This window comes from Copadichromis virginalis, linkage group LG6 (genome assembly GCF_057382275.1).
Source record: "Copadichromis virginalis isolate Kocher_CV1m ecotype Utaka linkage group LG6, C_Virginalis_male_GT1.1, whole genome shotgun sequence".
NCBI lineage: Eukaryota > Metazoa > Chordata > Actinopteri > Cichliformes > Cichlidae > Copadichromis > Copadichromis virginalis.
In genome coordinates, this window is record NC_140623.1 from 44166855 (window position 1) to 44188964 (window position 22110).

Genomic DNA, 22110 nt, shown 5'->3' on the forward strand with positions numbered 1-22110 from the left:
CGGCTGAGGATTGATAATCATTTCGTTCTATGGCGAGCTGACCCTCCAACAGACAGACACGACCAATACGACACACGAAGAAGAAGCAATGACGGGCAGGTAAGAGTGAGAGCAGTTAAGAAAGTGCTTCTGCTCAAATTTATAGTTTTTACACAAACAACCAATCATATTCACCCGTCAGCGGTGAAAGGATGAGGTCACATGGGGGCGGGGTGGACTTTGACGTTTGTGAAAGAAGCGATGTGGGAGTTCTTACCACAGGTGCATCCAGGATGCCGCCAGTATTTGTAAGCTAGTTTGCATTTAGCAGTGATTGGTGGACGACTGTCAGCTGACCTGGAACCTGCACAATGGCATGAGTTCAGCAAAGCCAAGATTGTCTTATCCTGACATCATCATCAGGAGCAGCGGCCTGCACTACCATGTATCCAGCTACCCTACACTCTGTACCACAAAGGTGCTTCCCTTCTCACCGGGGTAAGTTGCCATGGTAACCCATGATGCGAACAGGTTAGGTTCGAGGAAGGCCTGAGGTCTGTTTCGCTGACGAGCAGCATCGATTATAACACAGCTTTATTGGCAGCACACAGATTTGCAGCAGTGTTATTGTTCTGTGCACACTAACATCTGATCCTGCTGCACAGACTGAGCCCAGGTTTGACTTCAGCAGTGAGTCTGCAGCTCGACCATCACGTGCAGCGTGTGGAACCAAAGATCTCAGATGTGGACTCATCAGCCTAAAGCACAGATGGTCTAATGTCCACTCCTTGTGTTTTTTGGTCCAAACAAATCTGTTCTGCTTGTTGCATTACCTTAGTCGTGGTTTTTCAGCGGCTATTTGACCGTAAAGGCCTGATTCACACAGTCTCCTCTGAACATGTAGAGATGTGTCTGCTGCTGGAGCTCTGTGTGGCATTTATCTGGGCTCTGATCTGAGCTGCTGTTAACTTGTGATTTCTGAGGCTGGTGACTCGGATGAATGTGTCCTCAGCAGCAGAGGGACTCTTGGTCTTCCTTTCCTGGGGCGTCCTCATGTGAGACAGTTTCATCGTAGTCTTGATGGTTTCTGTGACTGCACTTGGGGACACATTCAAAGTTTTAGCAATTTTCCAGACTGACTGACCTTCAGTTCTTAAAGTAATGCTGGACTGTTGTTTCTCTTTACTTAGCTGATTGGTTCTAATATTTATTCTAACAGTTGTCAAACAGGATGTCAGCTGTGTACCCACTTGACTGCTTCATAACACAACTGATGGTCCCAGCTCCACCAGTGCACCCTGACAGGCACACCTGTGAGGTGAAACCATTTCAGGTTACATCAGGAAGCTCACTGAGAGAAGGCCGAGGGTTTGCAGCGCTGTCAACAAAGTGAAGGGTGGAAGCTAAAATACAGTGGCGTGCAAAAGTATTCGGCCCCCTTGAACTTTCCCACATTTTGTCACATTACAGCCACAAACATGAATCAATGTTATTGGAATTCCATGTGAAAGACCAACACAAAGTGGTGCACACGTGAGCAGTGGAACAGAAATCATACATGATTCCAAACATGTTTTACAAATAAATAACTGAACAGTGGGGTGTGTGTAATTATTCAGCCTTTATTCTGACTTTGATATTAGATAAAATGAAGATTGATAAAGTTTACCTTTATGTACAGAATCTGAATATCGCAAAATATTCTAAACATTTGCAATAATATCGTATCGTGGGATGTATGGTGATTCCCACCTCTAATGTCAAGTGTTGTACTGAACGTTCAAGGATGATAAAACATAATGTGATTATCCGGGCCGGGTCACCGGGTCCTCAGCTGAGGAGCCCAGACCTCGCTCTCCCCGCCCACCTCCTCCAGCTTGTCCGGGGGAACACCGAGGCGTTCCCAGGCCAGCGTGTCCTGGGTCTGCCCCAGGGCCTCCTTAACCGTGGGACATGCCCGAACACCTCACCCTGGAGGCGTTTAATTTGTATGTCAGCCAAATTAAAAACAGTAAGTTACCATAAATTGTTTTTTAATTTAGAACTTTGTTAGTGTCAGTGGAGAAACATTTAGAGTTGCTCACTCAGAAAAGTCCAGTTCTTAGTACTGTGTACTCAGTGAATACTTTGTCCTAACCTAGTCACCTTAAGTACATTTTTATTTTTTTGAGGCAACAAATTTGCATAATTTTTTGAAGTTCTGACAACAAATGAGATTGTTCAATCAGTACTTTTACTGCAGTATTGTCAGCACTAGTGCGTGTACTTCTACTGCAGTACAGAACATCTCTACTTTTGCCTCCTGTGATGCAGGCAGATGGGAAACCTCGGACAATTTAGCAGTTGTAGTTCTTTTAAATAAAGCTGCTTCAGTGTGACCTCACAAACAAACTTTATTTAAACATCCAGATTATCTCGTGTCTTTCCTGATATCGCTCCATATTGTGACAGATGCCAAACTGCTGAAGCCTCACTGATCCACATGTACTGGTCTTGTCCCAGTCTCCTTCAGTTCCTGACAGAGGTTTTTCATACCCTGTCCAGGATTCTCAGAGTGACACTGGCCCCGACCCTCTTCTCGCTCTGTTTGGCATCAGTGGGAATGAGGTGCCTCTAAAAGACGGGAGCCATCATTCACCCTCCAGGTGGAGGGACGCTGCCTCTCCCACTCACACACACGGGGGTTATATGACCTCATGTCGTGTCATGCGGGGTCGTTTCCTTGATGCATTTCCAAATCTATACCAATTTTTCAGGTTCATGCACCTGCCTCATGTCAGCTGTGGAAATACAGTGACCTGGGGGGAATGAATGGGATTATTTTGCAGGGACTTTGTTATCTGGGGAAACACTTTATTTATTTTTACACATATACAGTAGATGTGTCTGTGTATTTATTTTCTTTATTTTCCTTTCCCCCCTAAATTCTACAGCCTTAAGTGTAATGACCCCAAATGTACAAACTATCCTTCTCTTCTCCTTTTGTTTATATGTATAAAGAAAAAACTCTTAATAAAAAACATTATTTAAAAAACCTCATTTAAACAACAGAGTAAAAAAGTTTATAAAGGGGTAAAATCATCGGAGTATTTGGTGATTTTATACAACAGCAGCATCAGTCCTCAGCTCCTTCCTGTCACCTGGCTGCACAGGTGACCTCTTTCACATTTACCAGACTGTTAGTTTACACTTTTGTGGTTTGTTTATGTTTGATTACGTCATCACCTACAGGCTGCCCAGTGTAGCGGCTGACGTGATGACATCACACCTGTCAGTGTGTCTCAGGGTCCAGTTTAAATCCTTCAAAAACAGAAGAGCGATACAGAAACATTTAGCTTTACTCAGGTTTTATGGAAACATATCGTTAGTTTCATCTCTGACAGCGTCTTTAGTGAGAAAGACTCGCATGCGTTTCCCTCATCGATCAAACTCCACATCTGTAAATGTAAGCTGTCCACTCTCAGGACAGAAACAGAAAGTTTGTTCCTGTCTCAACAAGAAAGATTTAAAAACATGAATATTTGTAATATTTTAATGTCTTATTTAATTATTCAGTGTGTCTGAGTCACTTTCCCCGTTTAATCTGTATTTCTATCCTGTGTGTTTACAGTTGTACAATGAGATACAGAGCATCTCCAACCAGTGGCGTGTCTAGAAAATGTTTGTTGGGGGGGCCAGGTAGGGGCACAGATTTGGAGAAGGGTGGCAGATTTAATTGGCAGATAATGTTTAAAAAAAAAATTCTACCAACCGTTAACCATAATTCAATAATCCTATAAACCTAATAACCAAATGCACTTTTAACTCTTATTAGAATGAGATTTTAACCACTACGGTGCAAAGTTTTTAGATACTGCGTTGATAAAGTACAAGAGATACAATCAGTCAGTGTTTACTCAGCATTCAAGGACATCAATATTTGCATAGTATTTTTACTGACATATAGTGCACATATGTTTTGGGCAAAAACATTTTTGAAAATTAAAATACGAACATTTGTAACAAACAATTGACAAATTAGCCAATGCCAATGTAAAACTTTATCTGCCTGTTAAAAAAAGAAGATAATCTTCTCACAAACTGGTGTTTGATTTTGAAACAGGAAAAAAGTGGGGAAACAACTGAAAAGACTAACATTTGAATAAAACCTGAAAGCAAGTAAATACTTTCTATGCTGCCTTATGGTAAACTTTGGTAATATTGATCAAGAACAACACTGGCTGATGATGAAATACAGTCAGCTGGCATGGTGACACTGCCAGTATTAACCTGCAGGGCTGGACTGGGACAAAAAAATTGGGCATTTTTACTACAGACCGACCCACCAGGTAGTAAAGCCATAAAGACTTTGACTGAAAACAAACGCTGTTGTGACAGTGATGTACAGTCTTGTTGGTATATGTATGATTTCTATACATTTTACGTCAGATAAAAACTTTGGTTGTAAGATTTAGATAATTATTTAATAAAAACTAGGTATTTGAAATGAGAATAAGAAAGAAAAGTATTTCTTTGTGCCCCCCTCTCCCTGTTAATGCCCTACCTGGCCCCCTGGCAAAACTTTGCTAGACCCGCCCCTGCACAGTTACCAGCTGTCAGCTACATAAAAAGGATCCTGGTGTTATTTGTCTCTCAGAAACAGTTCATAACTTCAACTCATCCATGTCACCTAAAAGGTAAACCTGTTTCTCCATCACCTGTTCAGCTCTGATGATCCAGTAAGGACATCTCCTGGTTTCATCTTCATGTTTCCCTCTCACCACATATCTAAACCGACATCATGACCAGCAGCTTTACAGCTGTGGCTCCAGCAAACATCAGCTGATACTAGAAATTAATATTAAATCAATTCTAACAACAGCTGATCAAGCTTAAACGTGCTGCTGTTGTTTAGCGCGACATCTGCTGGTTTCCTCTTTCTGGCGCAAAGTGGGCGATAAACAAACAAGAGAGAAAAGCCGATCAGCTGATCATTGATCAGTTTCATGATTGAAGTAGCAACAGGAGAGGGAGGGGGAGAATGACAGAAGAGGCAGCTGTGCAGCATAAAGACAGAATAACTCCAGCTTTGTGCCTTTTTTCCCATTCTAGCTAAAGTCCGGGACAAACTGCGTCTCTTCTCAGCTCAATACGAAACGCGTAATATTTTCTCTGAATGAGGGACCATTCCATTTTTTTAAGGAGCCATTGGCAACTCTACTAACCTTATGAATAAAATAAAGTTCACTATCAGTAACATCATAGCACCCACCCAGCTGTATAGAAACTCTGTCAAACTGGCTAGAACGCATTTATTCTGTCCTCATTTTCTTTCACCGAAAAATTGTTTCCAGCAGTGCCGTCTTTCGTGCTTGGCTCTCCTACCTTTGCTAACGTGATGCGCATAGCGCAGAAGCCGATGCTGCATTCACTTACACTCGGATATCTGAGCGTCACCGTGAAAACATAATCGGACATTTGATATTTGATTGAATTTTATTGTTTTGCCTTTGGGGTGGCACCTGGGGTGGCCAGTCTGGTTTGGGGGGTGGCCTGTGCCCCCCCAGGCCACCCCGCTGGACACGCCATTGTCTCCAACTCAGTGCAAACGTGTGTGTGCGTGTGTGTGTGTGGGAGGGTGCACAGTTCTGCAGCACTATATTTATATGAACAGTATTACCAGAAAAAACGGGGGGGAAAGGAAACAAATGTACAAATATACAATCCGGTGTCAGAAGTAAATATGTAAATAAATAGTGTGTTTTGTATATATAGTTATAGGCTGTTATTCCTTGTTTTCAGAAGGGCCGTCTGTCCCGTGTTGATCGATCACTGAGACACTTTCTTATTCATGTATTGATCAGTTTGTCATCATTCGATCAGGTTTACATTTTATTCTGTGTCGGCCTCCAAGTACGCTGATAAAGAACCCGGAAATTTGTTATTTTTTCTGCTGTGACGTAAAATCCTCGTCGCCCGCTGCGGACGTCATCGGCGTAGCGACACGTGCTTCTTTCTCTCGTTAGCAGTTAGCTTAGCAGCGCGGCGAAGCGCGGACTGGTGAATCCGGACTTCTGCGACATTCAGTAGGATTAAAAGCTCCGAGGAACATGGCTGCTGCCGGGGCTCAGGGTAGGAAGAGGATCCTGAAGGAAGAAGATATGACCAAGGTGGAGTTTGAGACCAGCGAGGAGGTGGACGTCACCCCTACCTTCGACACCATGGGCCTCCGGGAGGACCTTCTCCGCGGGATCTACGCCTACGGTAGGCCGGGGTTCGGCGCGGCCTCCGGGGGAAAGCTAGCTCAGCTAGTCATCTGTAAAGCTAAAGTCGGCGCAGTGTGTTTGAGTAGGCGAATTAAAGATATTTCACTGTCCTCGGTTCGACCCCGGGGGCATCGTATCCGGAGGGGTGCCGTTAGTCTGACTCTCCGGCTTTTAGTTCTTTCCAGAAGCTCTCCAATTAGCATTAGCCCGACCTGCTAACGTGTCTGCGCACTTTCAGTGGCGGAGAAACAGATGTTCTGATAGACCTGACTTTAGACCGGACTCTGGGGCTGCTGAGCCGGTGTGTGACCCGGCTTGGTCCATGGCTCAGTGTGATGTAGGAAACAAAAACTTTATTGAAATGTGTACAAACAAAGAAGCATTCATCTGTTGATCATGTTCAGTTAAATTATTTAAGTGATAAGTAATTTGTGGGCTGATCCGAACAACCTTCAGAGACTCTTCAAACAGCTCGAGATCAGCTCTGAATTCTCCCCATTTGTCAATAAAATGTTTTCCATTAAACTGTTAATTAAATTCCACTTCAGCACTGAGTGAGCTGATTCCCCGGCCTGCAGGCATTACAAATTCTGTCTATCACAGAAAACATCCACTTTAAATCTGAGTGTAATAAAATCATTAGTTGGGTAAAACTCATATAAAATGTTAAAACTGAGCTCTTCTTTTAGGAAGGATTGGATGTGAGATGTATATTTTTCTGATATTTTGGTTAAAAGTCTTTAAGGATGTGCTTCCTTTTAACCGGATTAGAAAAAAATGCTTTCAGTAAGATAATTATAATACTTTTTAGATTTTTCTGTCACTAAATTCAGTATTTTCAAAGTGGTGGTGGTGTGGTAGAGCCGGGATCTTCTCTAACCTTAGATGTTAGAGAGACTAGCATCGCTGTTATCAGCTGATTATAACCTCGGTGAAGTTTAAACAACAGCATCGTAGTCAAAGGAGCTTACAAAGAAAAGCGTCTGGACTTCTTTAAGTAGCTTGAAGACATTTCACCTCTCATCCGAGAAGCTTCCCCCCACAGAGGGACAAAAGGACCCCCTGATGATCCTCTAATCGCCTGAGCCAAGGTGTGAAACTGGGTGTGGGTCCCAATCAGCCAGAGTTTCGGGTGTGTTCATTGTGAAACCTGGCCCCACCTTATCATGTGATTTCCTGAGGTCAGATGGCCCAGGATGTGAGTGGGTGTTAAGGCGTCTGGGAAGGATCTCAAAACTGGATTATAGATGGCAGAGAGTTGGTGTCGTAAACCCCGCCTCTGTTCAAAGATGGTCACTCACAGTGGACATAGATGCTTCTTTCACTCCTCTTTCAAACCATCTGTCCTCTCTGTCCAAAATGTGAACATTGGCATCCTCAAAGAGTGACCTTTATCCTTAAGATGCAGATGGACTGCTGAGTCTTGTCCTGTGGAGGTGGCTCTTCTGCGTCTGTCCTTCTTATCCTCCCTCGCTGGTGTCTGGTCTTCTTCTAAAAGAAGACCAGACACCACAGGACAAGACTCAGCAGACTCAGACCTTAGAACTGAAGAAGCTTCTTGGATGAGAGGTGAAACGTCTTCAAGCAACTTAAAGAAGTCCAGACGCTTTTCTTTGCAAGCTCCTTTGACTACGATGACCTGGATGACTGAGAACCTTCATAGACAACAGAATCACCAGCACCGCTTTCATGAAGCGATGTTTTTACTGGTCTGAAATTGTGTTTATGAACCCAGTAGAGAAGAACCTGTTGATGGGGAACCTATTCCATCCAAAGTCACCTGAATCACCATGGTTTTAATAATGTGGTGTGATGTGTGTGAGGCCAGTGCTGGGTAAACCGGCTGTGTTCATGTTCCTTTGCAGGTTTGGGAGTTGCAGTAATTAGTCCTGGTTACATACTTGCTGTGAGCTCTAAGCTTCTTAGATCTTTCCAAACGAGTTGCCCGTGAGACCGTCGGATTTATTTAAGAGCATCTATGAAATAACCGTGTCATTCTTCAATAAAATGTTTGTTTTACATCCGCACTTAGAGCACAACTAAATCAAAAATATCGACAGTCATTAGTTTCTTTTAGTTAAAGCCACCGAACAGAACGAGCAGAGACGCTGAGTGTGGCCGATGTTTGTCAGAGTGAAGGCTGCAGCAGCCTGTCTGCACCTCAGCTTGTTGTGTTGATGGCTGAAGTATCGTCACGGTGTCTGTGAGCTTAAAGCAGACTCTGAGCAGAGGAAGAGGAAGTTAACGTCACTGTTGGAACATTTCTACACAAATAAATGTGGAGTTTACTCTTTACCCGCTTGAACATCATCACCATCGCCTCGCAATGAATCCTGGGATAGGGTGGGCTACGAAGGATACATCCGGCCCAGGGCTGTGCGGTATGCTATCGTTTGTTTCACGGTGATGCGAAATCCACTGTTTATGGATGCGGGGACAGAGAATCCCAGCACGACCAGTTTAGACGAGGCAGAACCAGGTAGCTGCAAACAGACGGACCAGTCCACACAAATCCAGGACCTTATTCCTAAACGAGGGCCGCCTCTGTTGCGCGGACACGGTTTGGTTATGAAACGTCTGACACGGAAAACGGCACAATGTAAGTTCTGGCACAAAGCGGCGCCACCTCAGACTCGAACAGCACAGAGCTCTTCTCAGGTGGCAGAGAGTGGAGAGAGTTTACGGACGTCAGGTGCTCCAAACCAACCTCAGACTCAAACGCTACAACGGGCGTTTTCCCCGCAGCACGCCGTGTAGAAAGACTCACAAAGAAAATGGCGGCCGTTACAACTTCTATCTAAAAATAGATGGTTTCATGCATCGGTCAGAACACTCCGCTGAAAACGCCTCACACGGGTCGAGTTACAGAAAAAGCACATTTAGTGACAGATGAGGTTATCGGGAGATAACCGGGTCATATCGCCCAAATCTGTGGAAAAAAGGAGGAAGCTTTAATTGGGACCGCCTTCGCCTTCCCGGGGCTGCTGCGTGCTTCAGGTTACTGTAATGACCCTGATGTCACTGAGAGGCGTCGTCTCGCTGCTTTCAGGAACCCCGGGAGGATTTCAGATTGCATAAAGTGTTTCAGAATTATGGTCATTTAAAAGAATGTTGAGAAACCTGTGGCCGGGTTAAAATAAAGTTGTTTGAAGGACAGATGTTTTGTGCACTTTGCTAGTTGTAAATAAAGTTTTCTGGCAGTGACGCAGTGTTCGTGTTGCAGGATTTGAGAAGCCGTCAGCGATCCAGCAGCGAGCCATCAAGCAGATCATCAAAGGCCGTGATGTCATCGCTCAGTAAGCGTTTCCCTCCTCTCTCCTCGTCCTTCCCTCCTTTCCTCTTCCCTCGCTGTTCTTGTTGCCGTGTAGCTCTCGTGCCTCCAAATGTTCTAACAGCTGCTGTCTGCAGGTCTCAGTCTGGAACGGGAAAGACCGCCACCTTCTGCGTGTCTGTGCTGCAGTGTCTCGACATCCAGGTGAGTCTGTTGCAGCCTCGGTGGGCGTGGCCTTTTCAAGCAGATGGGTTAAACTGTTATTGTGACACTGTGATGCGTTTCCTGTCTGCAGGTGAGGGAGACGCAGGCTCTGATCCTCGCTCCGACTCGAGAGCTCGCTGGACAGATTCAAAAGGTATGCCTGCGCCTCGTCACAGCTGGCCGATCACCTGTGATCATATGTGCTGCATTCTGATTGGCTGTTTGCACGTGTGCGCAGGTGCTGCTCGCTCTGGGAGACTACATGAACGTGCAGTGTCACGCCTGCATCGGGGGCACCAACGTGGGCGAGGACATACGCAAGCTTGACTACGGCCAGCACGTCGTGGCGGGCACGCCAGGACGAGTGTTCGGTGAGTTTGAGTAGGTCATGTGACCCGCACCTGCTGTCATCGTCGCGTCCGATCGGTTGAGGTGGGAGACGCTCCACATTCAAATTATAATTTGATAAAACGAGATCCAGTCAGACGAAACCTGTTTCCAGGTCATGATCTCGGCGCTCAGGATGGCGAGAAGCCCATTAACAACGCCACCTTGAAACAGGAAGTGAAAACGTTTATCTGCTGGTGCCTTTGGCCTGGCAGTGTGAAAGAGGCGTGATGTCGTTCACTACGCTGCCAAAAATATTCGCTCGTCTGCCTTCATGTTCGCGTGAACTCGATCGACCTCCCGGTCTTAATCCACAGGCTGGACGCACGTCCGTGAGGTCGATGCTGGAGGAAAAGGCTCACAGCCCCGTGCTGTTCTGTGGGGCTGAGGTCAGGACTTCCACACCAGGAAGGGGCTGTTCCCACAGGGCTGGGACCGGGAAATTGTCCAACATGTCGCATTTCACTGGAGCAAACCCACCTCCACCAGGCTTACACCTGTCTGTTCATAAACCTGTCAGAGCTGGACGCAGCCGCGGCTCTGCTCCACGATCACACACATAACGTGAACAATGTGAAAGACTATGGGCTCAAATTGTGGTCATAAATATTTTGTACTTGTAAATCAGTTTTGTATGAGTAAAAAGAATTTGTGTGTGGACTTATGCGTGTGAAACTCTGCACTCAAGTTTTAGGTTACAAATACGAATTTTGACTCTATTTTTCTTCCTGTCAGCTGATTGGTCAATCACAAATTTAACTATGCAATCAGAGAACAGATGGGTTTGGCTGTCCGGTTGTTCAGTCTGACGTCACTAGCCGTGTCTGGGTCTAAACTCCGCTGCAGGTCCATATATCAAACGATCACTATGGCATTACTGAGAGTTGAAAAACTGTCTAAAGTCTTTCATCTTTAATAAAATGATCAGCGTTCTGCTCTACCAGGTGTAACAACTGAGTTTAACATCCAGGCATCCATGAAAACGGAATTTATGACATTTAACGGAGTTAGAAGTTAGCAGGGAGTTAGCTCGCTAGCTTCTATCTAAATACAATATAGCATGTCCTGACTGCGGGGTTTTGGAAACAAATTAAAACGTACAGCTCTGTTATCACTTCCAACATAAATGAAGACAGAAAACTAAACAGCAGTGACGTTTGTAGGGTTACTGAAGTTGGGCTAGCTGGTATATAATGATGTGCTACGTGACCGCTAGCGACACAGCTATGTTAGCATAATATAAACAAGCTAACTTTTTTTCCACTCGATAAAAGTTAACGTGAGTGTTCTCGGTGGTCAGGAACAAATGTAATCGCATGGCAGGATGCTGTAAAAGGACCAAACTTCAGCCAGGAGAACAACTGAGATAATCCATCCACAATATGAGGTTAGTCGTTCATATACTGCTGCATGGGCTGGGCTGTAGTTACATCCTAAGGGTTTAAAAACTGAGCTTAAATAAATGATTAGCGGTAATAAAAGCCGAGGGAGGTCAACAGTGATCACTGACTGTTTTAGGAGCTTTTTGAGATCAAATAGAAGAAAATACAAAACATTAAACATGTTAACAACACAAAAGCCATATTAAACGCAGACTACTTTAGACCCGGAAGTAGGATTCGTCACGTCATCACTGAACAACCGGGTTGGAGGGGGGCTTTACGGAGCTGCAGGTCCTTGAAGGGTGATACAGTTTGAAGCTGGAGGATCTCTATATAAATATCCGATAGCAGCTAGGTCCCCTAACTTTGAGCAGCTGTTGAAAGGATAAAGTTTTGCTATATCAGTGGTTAGAAATACATTATTACTTTAGGATTAGTTTAACACAAAGTCAGGGCTGACCCGGGACCATGGCTGTGAGTCACAGTGCGCAGCATGAAGGTCCTTTCACATCGGACGCAGCATGTGCTGCTAATGCTAACTGCTAACTAAAGGCAAAGGATCCAGGATTTGTTGCTGGCTGCTGGGCTCTGTGTGCAGCAGCTCTACCTGCACTAGATGCACCTGTCGTTTCTATCTCTGACTTTATCTCCTCTACAAGAGTTTCTGTTGTTTTCAAATGTTCTTCAAATGTTCAATAAAAACATGTATCGTTAATTCATAACCAGAAAGCTTTGTAACTATCCCCACTAGTGAAGACTGTGTCATTTCCACAACACTGAAGGAAAACGCTGGGCTGGCATGTAAAAGGACATTTATTCCCTCAGGACCTGAAGCTCCATAAAGCACCCCTCCAATAGCCAAACTCTGATTGGATAGTTAAATTTGTGATTGACATGACATTGACCAATCAGCTGAAAGGAAGAAAAATAAGGTCAAAATTTGTACGTGTAACTTGAAACTTGAGTGAAGACTTGACTAAGTCCAAACAGAAATTCTTTTTACACATACAAAACTGATTTACAAGTTCAAAATATTTATGACCACAATTTGAGCCCATGAAAGAGAGCTGCTGGAAACATGTGAAACATGTTCGTTTACGTAAAAGGTTCTGTTTGTGCTCTGAGGTCTCGCTGGAGAGGAGAACGTAGTCGGTTGCTCCGGGTGTTCTCTGCACGCACAATCTCACACACACAGACGATGTTACATTGAAGTAAGGCTGTTCGATATATCTCGAATGACGAAATAAAAACATTTATCGTTTCATATTGTGCTATCGTTTGTTCCATGGTGTCGCAAAATAGACTTTGCGGCAATATTTGTTCATGGTTTTGACGGTCACTGTACTGTAAATGTTTAAAATTCTGTCCCGTGTAGACGGGAAAGGCAGCGTTGGCTCTGATGCCGCGTCGAAGCGTTTTCTTTCTCTGCGTCCATCTTTGTTTTACCAACTTTCTCCCAGGTGCTGACACGCTAGCGACAAATGGCGCCATCTGCTGGCCTGAAACTGCTTTTATTACTCTTGTTTATAATAAAATCTCGATATTGCCAGACTAAATATCACAACATTACGCTGTATGGAGTTTTATTAATCACTCCTGTGTGTCTGGAGGAAATGTCTGGGCACCATGTGTAAAAAGTTGTTCAGCTTCTGGCTCCTGATTGGCCAGCCTCTGACTGCAATAGCCAATAGGAGCTCACCTTTGTTTGTTTACTTCAGACATGATTCGGCGCCGCAGCCTGAGAACAAGAGCCATCAAGATGCTGGTCCTGGACGAGGCAGACGAGATGCTCAACAAAGGTGAGCGCGTGTCACCTGGAGCAGGAACACACCTGAGAACTCTGTGATGTCACACCTTAACCACCAGACTGAAACACCTGTCCGGCGTCTAACTTCCTGTCGGCTTTCTGTGTCCAGGTTTCAAGGAGCAGATCTACGACGTGTACCGCTACCTGCCCCCCGCCACGCAGGTGGTCCTGATCAGTGCCACGCTGCCGCACGAGATCCTGGAGATGACCAACAAGTTCATGACCGACCCGATCCGCATCCTCGTCAAACGGTCAGTTTGACGAGGATGCGGATCGGGTTTCTGGCAGAAATGTGGAGCTGAGATTATTCAGAGTGAAACCTGATCCCACCTTACTCTCACCCTCTCTCTCTGTATGTTGATGTCTCTCGGCCGCAGTGATGAGTTGACCTTGGAGGGGATAAAGCAGTTCTTTGTTGCCGTGGAGAGGGAGGAGTGGAAGTTCGACACACTGTGCGACCTTTATGACACGCTGACCATCACGCAGGCCGTCATCTTCTGCAACACCAAGAGGAAGGTCTGTGCACGTCCTCCTGTGTGAGCAGGTGTAGCGCATCAGAGCATCATGGGAAACGTAGTGTGTTTGTGTTTCAGGTGGACTGGCTGACAGAGAAGATGAGGGAGGCCAACTTCACGGTGTCATCGATGCACGGAGACATGCCGCAGAAGGAGAGAGAGTCCATCATGAAGGAGTTCAGATCAGGAGCCAGGTGAGCGGACCAGGACCAGGACCAGGACCAGATTCTGATTCAGAGACTGACCTCTGGGTTTTTGTGTTTCAGTCGTGTGCTGATCTCCACCGATGTCTGGGCTCGAGGCCTGGATGTTCCTCAGGTTTCACTCATCATCAACTATGACCTGCCCAACAACAGAGAGCTCTACATCCACAGGTATCCCTCCACACAAACTAGTCCCCACGTGTCCTTCTGCACCAGTCAGGGAGGAGACTTGAGCAGAGTGCTTTGGGGGAGGGGCTTAGACAGGTTTGGGTCCGGTGGTCCTTTGAGGAGAGCAGGGGGTGTTTATTCGTGACTAATGCTATGACCTCTGACCTCCTTCAGGATTGGCCGGTCGGGGCGTTATGGGCGTAAGGGTGTGGCCATCAACTTTGTGAAGAATGACGACATCCGCATCCTGCGAGACATCGAGCAGTATTACTCCACCCAGATCGACGAGATGCCCATGAACGGTACGAGGGAGCCAATCAGGGGCCTGCTGATGTCACTTTTCGCATGTTGTTGTTGTTGTCGGTCTGATTCTGTTCACTGATTGGTTCACTGTTTTTCTCTCTGCAGTTGCTGATTTGATCTAACCTGGATGACATCACACCAGAGCCCCGCCCCTTCAATTCATTTTTTTCTTCCTGTTTGTTTTTTAATAGTTTTAGATGTATTTTTTTTTTAATGTTGAGGTTAAATGACTGTAAGACGGCAGGTTTGTTTTTGTAAATAAAGTTTTGGTTCCAGATGTTAAGGTGGCGTGTCGTTACTATGAGCTCATCTGCAGCGACCAGTCAAAACTCCTAAAAGTAGTCACAGCCGTGAGGAGCAAGACTTTGTCAGGCTGGCTCCACCCCTCGAGGTAACCTGAGGTTTGTCTTTGGAGGTGAACCAGACGAGCGCTCCTTCAGCAGAGAGTGTTACAGCCACAGTGCGGAGCAACGTCCACTCGATGCTGCTGAACACACCTGTGTTCTTACCACTCCCACCACAGCCTGTGTACATGTGAGGAAACCTGAGTGTATTTGCTGTGTGCAGCAACCACAAATAAATACTGCAGTATTTGGGTATTCTCTTTCTGACCTTGTGCTTTAGTAACATGTGTCTGATCACTTGTACAGTGGACAGGTGTTACCTGACTGTCACAACTGTCCCCAACCACAGCCACGGACCGGTATGTGAGTCGTTTGGCACTGGACGCAAGAGTTGAGGCCTGGGTGTGAAATTTAAATGGTAAATGGCCTGTATTTGTATAGCGCTTTTACTAGTCCTGCCTAGGGACCCCAAAGCACTTTACACACCCAGTCATCCACCAATTCACACACGGGTGGAGCCACAGCTGCCCTGAGGCAGACTGACAGAAGCGAGGCTGCCATATCGCGCCATCTGGCCAACACCAGTAGGTGGTAGGTGAAGTGTCTTGCCCGAGGACACAACGACCGAGACTGTCCGAGCCGGGGCTCGAACCGGCGCCCTTCCAATTCACAAGGCGAACTCCCAACTCTTGAGCCACGATCGGCCTTCACAGAACACCTGATCAGGTGTATTCACATGAATCATTGATGACGATGCAGCTGCAGTAGCAAACGTACCGTTCACTGCGCTGCTCTCTGATTGGCTAATCAGGAGTTATCATCATCTTCTTCTTTTTTTTTGTAAATATTAAACTTTATTAAGAAACAGTATACAGAACATGTATACAACCAGAACAAAATTAACATATGCCAGGGGGTGTAATACAAAGAATTACAAACATTCAAATAATTTGTAATTACTACAAATAGTAATAGTTTTCATAGCCTTTTGGTTAAGTGATCCACGAATCAATTTTATGTAACATAAAACATCATTATAGTAATGTTTAAAATTAGGGTTTTTGTTACTGTATTTGCATTTGTGAAAATAAAATTTAGCTAAGATAACTAACAAGTTTATTATAAAGTAAACATCTTCTTTTTTTTGCCTTCGAAAGAAACAAAATACAACACTTTCCCATTTCACAGTAAAGTCTTTGTAGAGATGTCCAGCAATGAATCTACTGAAGTCTTTCCAAAATGTTCCAGCGTATGAACAGATCCAGAAGAGGTGCTGCAGTCTCAGGATGGCTTCCACAAAATCCACAGCTCACATTTATGTCCCTTTTGAACTTTGTCATGTAATGATTAGCAGGATAAAATTTGTGCAGTATTTTAAATGAGACTTCCTTCACTTTATTCGTTACAGATACTTGTTAGGAATTGTCCATACTTTTCCAGTTAATGTCACTGACAAAGGAATGCCAGTAAGAGACCACATGTGGGACAGTTAGAGATTCTGTCCTGAACAAAGCACGAATATTCTTATTACTTTTACTGTGGTTTGTTAGACAGATTCTTCCTATGTGTGAGTTCTCTTCTTCTTTTGTAGTGTGTAGTGTGACGGTGACGTATTTCCGGTGCCGTCGTCGTGAAGCAGCTAGGCTGCCGAAAGCGGAAAAGAAGAAACGCTTTGTTGTTCTGTTTCACAGACGCGTCGATATCTGTGGTCTCACCTGGCGGACAGGTGAGTGCAGAACCTGGTAATACGAACCGGATCGAGCTAAGCGCTCTGACCGGGAGCTGAATATCGCGCTTAGCTTTTGCTAATTGAACTAGCTGTGCTAAGAGTGGCTCCGCGCTAGCCTTAGCACAGACCGGCCATTGATCAGTGGTCATGAGAATTTGCATAATTAAGATTAAGGACCTCCCAGCCCATTGTTCCTCAGTGGGCTGGTTTCAGTCATTATGCAAATGTCCTGTTTATAAGATTGAAACCTGCAGTCAGCTGAGACTGAAGACGTCACCTGATGATGACGAAACGTTTCTCCCACTGAAAACATCCAGATGAACAGAATCATGCATCAAGACGATGCAACATGTGGTACCCGGAGTGTGGAATATGTAAACAACTCTAACCAGTTAACCTGGAGCTCCGCCTCCGCTGTAGCCTGGCTCCGCCTCAGGTCAGGCCACGATGATGTGAAGGATGGGTACTTCACCCGAAAGAGTTTAGGTTAAAGGTTATGGTTTAGGGTTAAAACAGGGTTCCTGTTATAGCATAATTGTGTTCTGAGTGCGTGCAGAACATGGTTATTACACGAGCCAATCATGGCTAGCTCTGATTGGCTGCAGTAGGCTTTTCTGGGTCACATGTTTCTGACAAATTCCTCATCTTTCTGCAGGAGTCGCATCCCCACCTCCTCTCAGCAGATTTTCTGCAGGTCGAAGGTCATGGCACTGATCTCTTTGGAGGATCTCAATGGATTGGATGACGAGCAGCTGGACGATGACATCACAGACAACCCCGAGCCAATGGATGAAGATGAGTCGGAGCGCCTGATGAGTCACTGGCAGGCTGTCGCCAGCACACACCAGGTGTCAGTTCCTCAAGGTCAGGGGGTGGGGCCAGTTTCTGTGTGATGCAGGCACTGATTGATCAGGGGTTGATTGTTTATGTGCTTATTTCTGTACAAGGCCTCTGATTGATGCTCAGCATGGAGATATTCAGGTGTTTTTTTTCACCTGTCATATTTCGCCCCAAAAAGGGGTGTAGCCACTCAGAATGAAAACTTACCTGTCTGAGTGGCGCCGCCCCACCGTAGTGCTCTGATCCATGGTGGAGGCTTCGTGGTAGCCACTGCCGCCTCTCCTCAGCTGGTTGCTGTCTCACTTCAGTTCAGTTTTATTTACACAGCGCCAAATCACAATAACAGTCGCCTCAAGGAGCTTTATATTGTAAGGTCGACCCTACAATAACACATACAGATAAAACCCAACAATCATATGACCCCCTATGAGCAGCACTTTGGCGACAGTGGGAAGGAAAAACTCCCTTTTAACAGGAAGAAACCTCCGGCAGAACCAGGCTCAGGGAGGGGCGGGGCCATCTGCTGTGATTGGTTGGGGTGAGAGAAGGAAGACAGGATAAAGACATGCTGTGGAAGAGAGACAGAGGTTAATAACAGATATGATTCAATGCAGAGAGGTCTGTTAACACATAGTGAGTGAAGAAGGTGGTTAAATGATTACATCCTTAAAGTCCGTTACAGCACTTTCAGAAAAACATCTGCTGTGATGAAATCTTCACTGCTGTGTAATCAATTACTGCACAGAAAACAGAACTTCCTGTTCTGTTTTCCAGAAATGAGAGGACCCATACAGGAAATGACACGCAACAGCCAGCAGAGGGAGCCCCTCCCCTTCACACCCATCTCAAGCCACGAGAAGGTAAATGCCCTGACCCTAAAACCTAACCCCGCCCCCTCTCCGTCAGTGCTGATGTGTGGTACCACCCACAGATGGGGGAGGTTCAGTACGAGGAGCGGCTGTACCCGGCCGGTCACTGGGCGTCCGTGACACGAGGAGACGACCTGTACGAGCAGAGCATCTCCATGGCCTTCATGAAGCTGATGCGCTTCATCTGCAAGGAGAATTCTGCAGGTCAGGCTACGCCCACCACCCGCCAGCCACACCGCACGCTTGCTGGACCGTTCAGCTGCGATCGATGCCTGCAGGTCACGTGATTGTGTTGTTGCTCATGTACAGGTAGATACCTGGGGATGACCGTACCCATCATCAGTTACATCCGTATGGCGAAGGACGGCAAGACATTTGAGAAGGATGTGGAGACGGCGTTTTTCCTTCCCGCCGCGCTCCAGCACAGCCCGCCGCAATCCTGCGACCCTGACATCAGCATCGTCTACAGACAGCCAATCAGAGTGGTCACCAGGTGAGAAGATCATTGCCACATTGTGGTTTGTGATGTGGGCGGGGTCACAGAAGACAACCTGAACAGGAAATGTGACATCAGACAATAATAATAACAACAACAATAACAATTAAATGATTGAAGCTGCAGAGGTTAAAGTGCAGCAGCGAGCTCAGCACTGATTGGCTGTTGTGGTCATACTTCAACCATCAGCAGACATGAAGAGGTGACAGGAAGTGACCCGTCAGATGGGGGTTTCGAATGCTGAAGCCCTTTCTCAATTCTCAAGTACGCAAGTCCAGACTTGCTGAGAATGCGAGCAGGACTCGAGCAGGACTCGACAAGCGTACTTGATGATTTCATCGGTCCGGCGTTTTTACTGCCGTCCCCTCTTAGTTTAACTGTGAGTAATATGTTATATAATAATAATGGATTGGATTTATATAGCGCTTTTCAAGGCACCCAAAGCGCTTTACAATGCCACTATTCATTCACACATTGGTGGAGGCAGCTACAGGTGTAGCCACAGCTGCCCTGGGGCAGACTGACAGAAGCGAGGCTGCCATATCATCGGCCCCTCTGGCCAACACCAGTAGGCGGCAGGGTGAAGTGTCTTGCCCAAGGACACAACGACCAGGACAGAGAGCCCAGGGATCGAACCGGCGACCTTCCGGTTACAGATGCGCTTCCCAACCCCCTGAGCCCACAGTTATGAAGCTTAACTTTAATCTCAGCCAAACCGGTTTACTCAGGAACAAATAACAACAACAACAAATAAACAAATAAAACATAGCATGTTTAAGTGATCTAAGAGACTTATCTATCATGTTTAACCCGAGTAGTGAAAGACCATGGGGGGTTGAAAACGATGTGCTGGGAGTCCGCTGTTCTCGCCGGCTATAGTGATCCTCGACCTCCCGGTCTGCTACGGAGCTGGCGGGTCACAGATGTCTCTGAAAATGTCAGAGCGCGTTTGGACAAATGCATATCTTGATAAATCGAGCAGATATTTGACGTTTACGCAGCTACATTCTAGTTTATTTTGTGACCCCGAAAGAGATGGTCTTTTTAGCCGCGTTTGAGTTTTGGACGAAATGCATTCTGGGATATTTTGCTGTACCAAATACACAGAAGTCACCACTGATGCACGCTCGATAAAACAGGCGGAGCGAGAACACATCCGGGAATTTTTCGCGTCCTCGGCTTGATGCGTAGTTTGAATTGGAACGGTACCTGGTCTCCGACTGATGACGTATCACCGGTGCAACAACACACAAGTACGAATATTGAGACAGGCCCTGAGTCATCAGATCGTGGGCCGGGCGTGCGTCGGGTTTCGCGTCAAATTAACGACTCTGCTTTCTGATTGGGTGCAGGCCGTTCTTCGGGACGACCACGGAGGAGACGGTAGGCCGCCAGATCCTGCTGCTGTGGGAGATTCTTGGCGCCACTGATGAGCTGCACAGCGATCGGTACGCCGTGGCCGTGTACGAGAACCCAGGTGTGCCGCGACGCCGGAACGAGCTCTGGTTCATCAGGCGTGATCTTTAGGCTCCTCCCATCATGCTCTATTTCAGCACGTCCACTCACAGCTTCCTGTCAAACTGACATCAGAGCAGTCATCTGTTATGAGGACACTAAGCCCCACCCTTTCTATTAGCTCACACTTCACAGGTCTGTTCTGATTGACCTATTGACCTCTTGTATTAATTCCCTCCTATCTTTCTATTGGTGTCTTTTATTATGGTGGTACAGCTTTTATCTTGCTATTACCCATGTGCTGTAGTCATTCTTATTGGTAGCTTTTATCTATGAACATAACTCGTTATTTTTTATTTTTTTTATCCGTTATCAATGTTTGAACCTTTTATTATTTTATGTAAAGCACTTTGGTATGCCCAAGGCTTTTAAATGTGCTCTATAAATAAAGATTGTTGTTGTTGTTGTTGATTGGCTGGAGCAAGGTGATGATGCCATAAGGGCTGATTGTGATTGGTTTGTTGGTTTACTTACATCGTGTAACATTTATTTACAGACAAAAAGGAGGCTCTGCCCGCATCTTTTCAGTAATGCAATCATCATCGGTGATGTAATCGTGACCGCTGCCATGGCGTCCATTCGCATCTCTTTGAATTTCTGCAAAACAGGAAGTGACATGGTGTCGGTACCAGCACTTCCAGTTTAGTCTGATTGTAGCAACCAATCAGCTGAAAAAGCCATCTGAAAAGGAACCCCTCCCCCCGGTGCTGTCTAAAGACTGAGGTATTGATCACATGATCAGCGGCAGCCTGAAACCTTAACACATGTGGTCGAGTGCGGCGAGCCCGAAGGTCTCATACATGTCATCGCCAGAGGGGGGAGGGGTCACGGGTCAGTATGTTTTTTATGCGCCGACATCACCAGTGCGTTCAGATGATTCCTCTAAATCATTCAAGCACATCACACGTCACATGACTCCTTCAGACATCCTGCCGTCTCGCATGTGGTTCCTCGCAGGACTGTGATGTCACTGTGATGTCAAAGGTTTTGAATGTTGTGTAGATTTTGTGTGTTGTTGTTTTTCCTGCTTTGTGTAAAAATCTTGAAATAAAATGTTTGATTTCAAAAACGTTTGACTTGTTCTCTGACTCGGCAGCTCTGATTGGTTCTCGCTGGCACCTCCGTTTATGAAGCCACTGCTTCTTACGCTTCGATGGTTTCAGTTTCCCATTGGCCTGCAGGTGGCGCTGTGTGGGTCCAACAGCGACGCTCACTTTGATACTGAAAAATGCTTCGAACGATGGCAACGCCGAGTGAAACGCTTTCCTGTGTTTGTTCTTTTGGATAAACTTTATTTCCACCAGCTTCTTTTACATAGTTTCTTTTTTTCTAGTTTCAATCCTGTGTCGCTTTTAGTGTGTGGGGGGGCTGAGAGGCGGAGTCTTGCTGCTGGCTTTGCCGATGTTTGCAGTCCAGGCGGAGCTCCTGAGCAGCAGGTTAAATTTGTTTGGTCGTCTCTGTTGTCACTCGATAAGAAGTTGACAGAAGTGACGCACTGCGATTTTCAATGACATCAGTTTTTGAGGTCGTTCTTGAACGCACGTGACCCGTTCCTGTAAGTCTGCAGGTGCTCATACCTTTACTTTCACTGAGAAATTGGGGACTTATGAGGGGTCAGAGAACAACAGTGTGGAAAGTTGTTCCCAGAGTATGCAAGGCCACTTGAGTTTTGAGAAGGCAGTGAACTTCCCAGATGCTGCAACCCACCATGTGAATATGGGAAGGAGTCACAGGCTGCATGGACGGATATGTATTCCCATAAAACGTGCCTCCACCCCAGATGCTGAGGAATGACAACCACTGGTTTTCCATTAATGTCCAAGGTGTGTGCACTCCCCAGTTACAGTTTCCAA

General features: G+C 45.9%; 2 protein-coding genes across 2 annotated transcripts; both read left to right on the top strand.

Moving 5' to 3' along the window:
* Positions 1–5940: 5940 nt before the first annotated feature.
* On the top strand, positions 5941–14747 carry eif4a3 (eukaryotic translation initiation factor 4A3). The gene is made up of 12 exons (XM_085460663.1): positions 5941–6222; positions 9448–9520; positions 9633–9699; positions 9791–9853; positions 9938–10070; positions 13187–13267; positions 13385–13526; positions 13653–13791; positions 13869–13984; positions 14057–14164; positions 14336–14463; positions 14570–14747. The coding sequence occupies exons 1-12, from the start codon at positions 6069–6071 to the stop codon at positions 14584–14586; spliced, it is 1221 nt and encodes a 406-aa protein (XP_085316789.1). The 5' UTR covers positions 5941–6068; the 3' UTR covers positions 14587–14747.
* A 1655-nt stretch (positions 14748–16402) lies between these two features.
* On the top strand, positions 16403–20668 carry soul4 (heme-binding protein soul4). Its single transcript, XM_085460664.1, has 6 exons — positions 16403–16534; positions 17193–17401; positions 18152–18237; positions 18309–18450; positions 18556–18739; positions 20095–20668. The coding sequence occupies exons 2-6, from the start codon at positions 17242–17244 to the stop codon at positions 20267–20269; spliced, it is 747 nt and encodes a 248-aa protein (XP_085316790.1). The 5' UTR covers positions 16403–16534; positions 17193–17241; the 3' UTR covers positions 20270–20668.
* The last annotated feature ends 1442 nt before the right edge of the window (positions 20669–22110 follow it).

What these genes read in the sequence shown, in the direction of transcription:
- eif4a3 (XM_085460663.1), top strand. Translation starts at nt 6,069, where the DNA reads ATGGCTGCTGCCGGGGCTCAGGGTAGGAAGAGGATCCTGAAGGAAGAA. An exon ending in TCGCTGGACAGATTCAAAAG is followed by an intron (nt 9,854 to 9,937) that starts GTATGCCTGCGC and finishes ACGTGTGCGCAG; the next exon opens with GTGCTGCTCGCTCTGGGAGA. An exon ending in CACGCCAGGACGAGTGTTCG is followed by an intron (nt 10,071 to 13,186) that starts GTGAGTTTGAGT and finishes TGTTTACTTCAG; the next exon opens with ACATGATTCGGCGCCGCAGC.
- soul4 (XM_085460664.1), top strand. Translation starts at nt 17,242, where the DNA reads ATGGCACTGATCTCTTTGGAGGATCTCAATGGATTGGATGACGAGCAG. An exon ending in CCAGGTGTCAGTTCCTCAAG is followed by an intron (nt 17,402 to 18,151) that starts GTCAGGGGGTGG and finishes TCTGTTTTCCAG; the next exon opens with AAATGAGAGGACCCATACAG. An exon ending in CCATCTCAAGCCACGAGAAG is followed by an intron (nt 18,238 to 18,308) that starts GTAAATGCCCTG and finishes TACCACCCACAG; the next exon opens with ATGGGGGAGGTTCAGTACGA.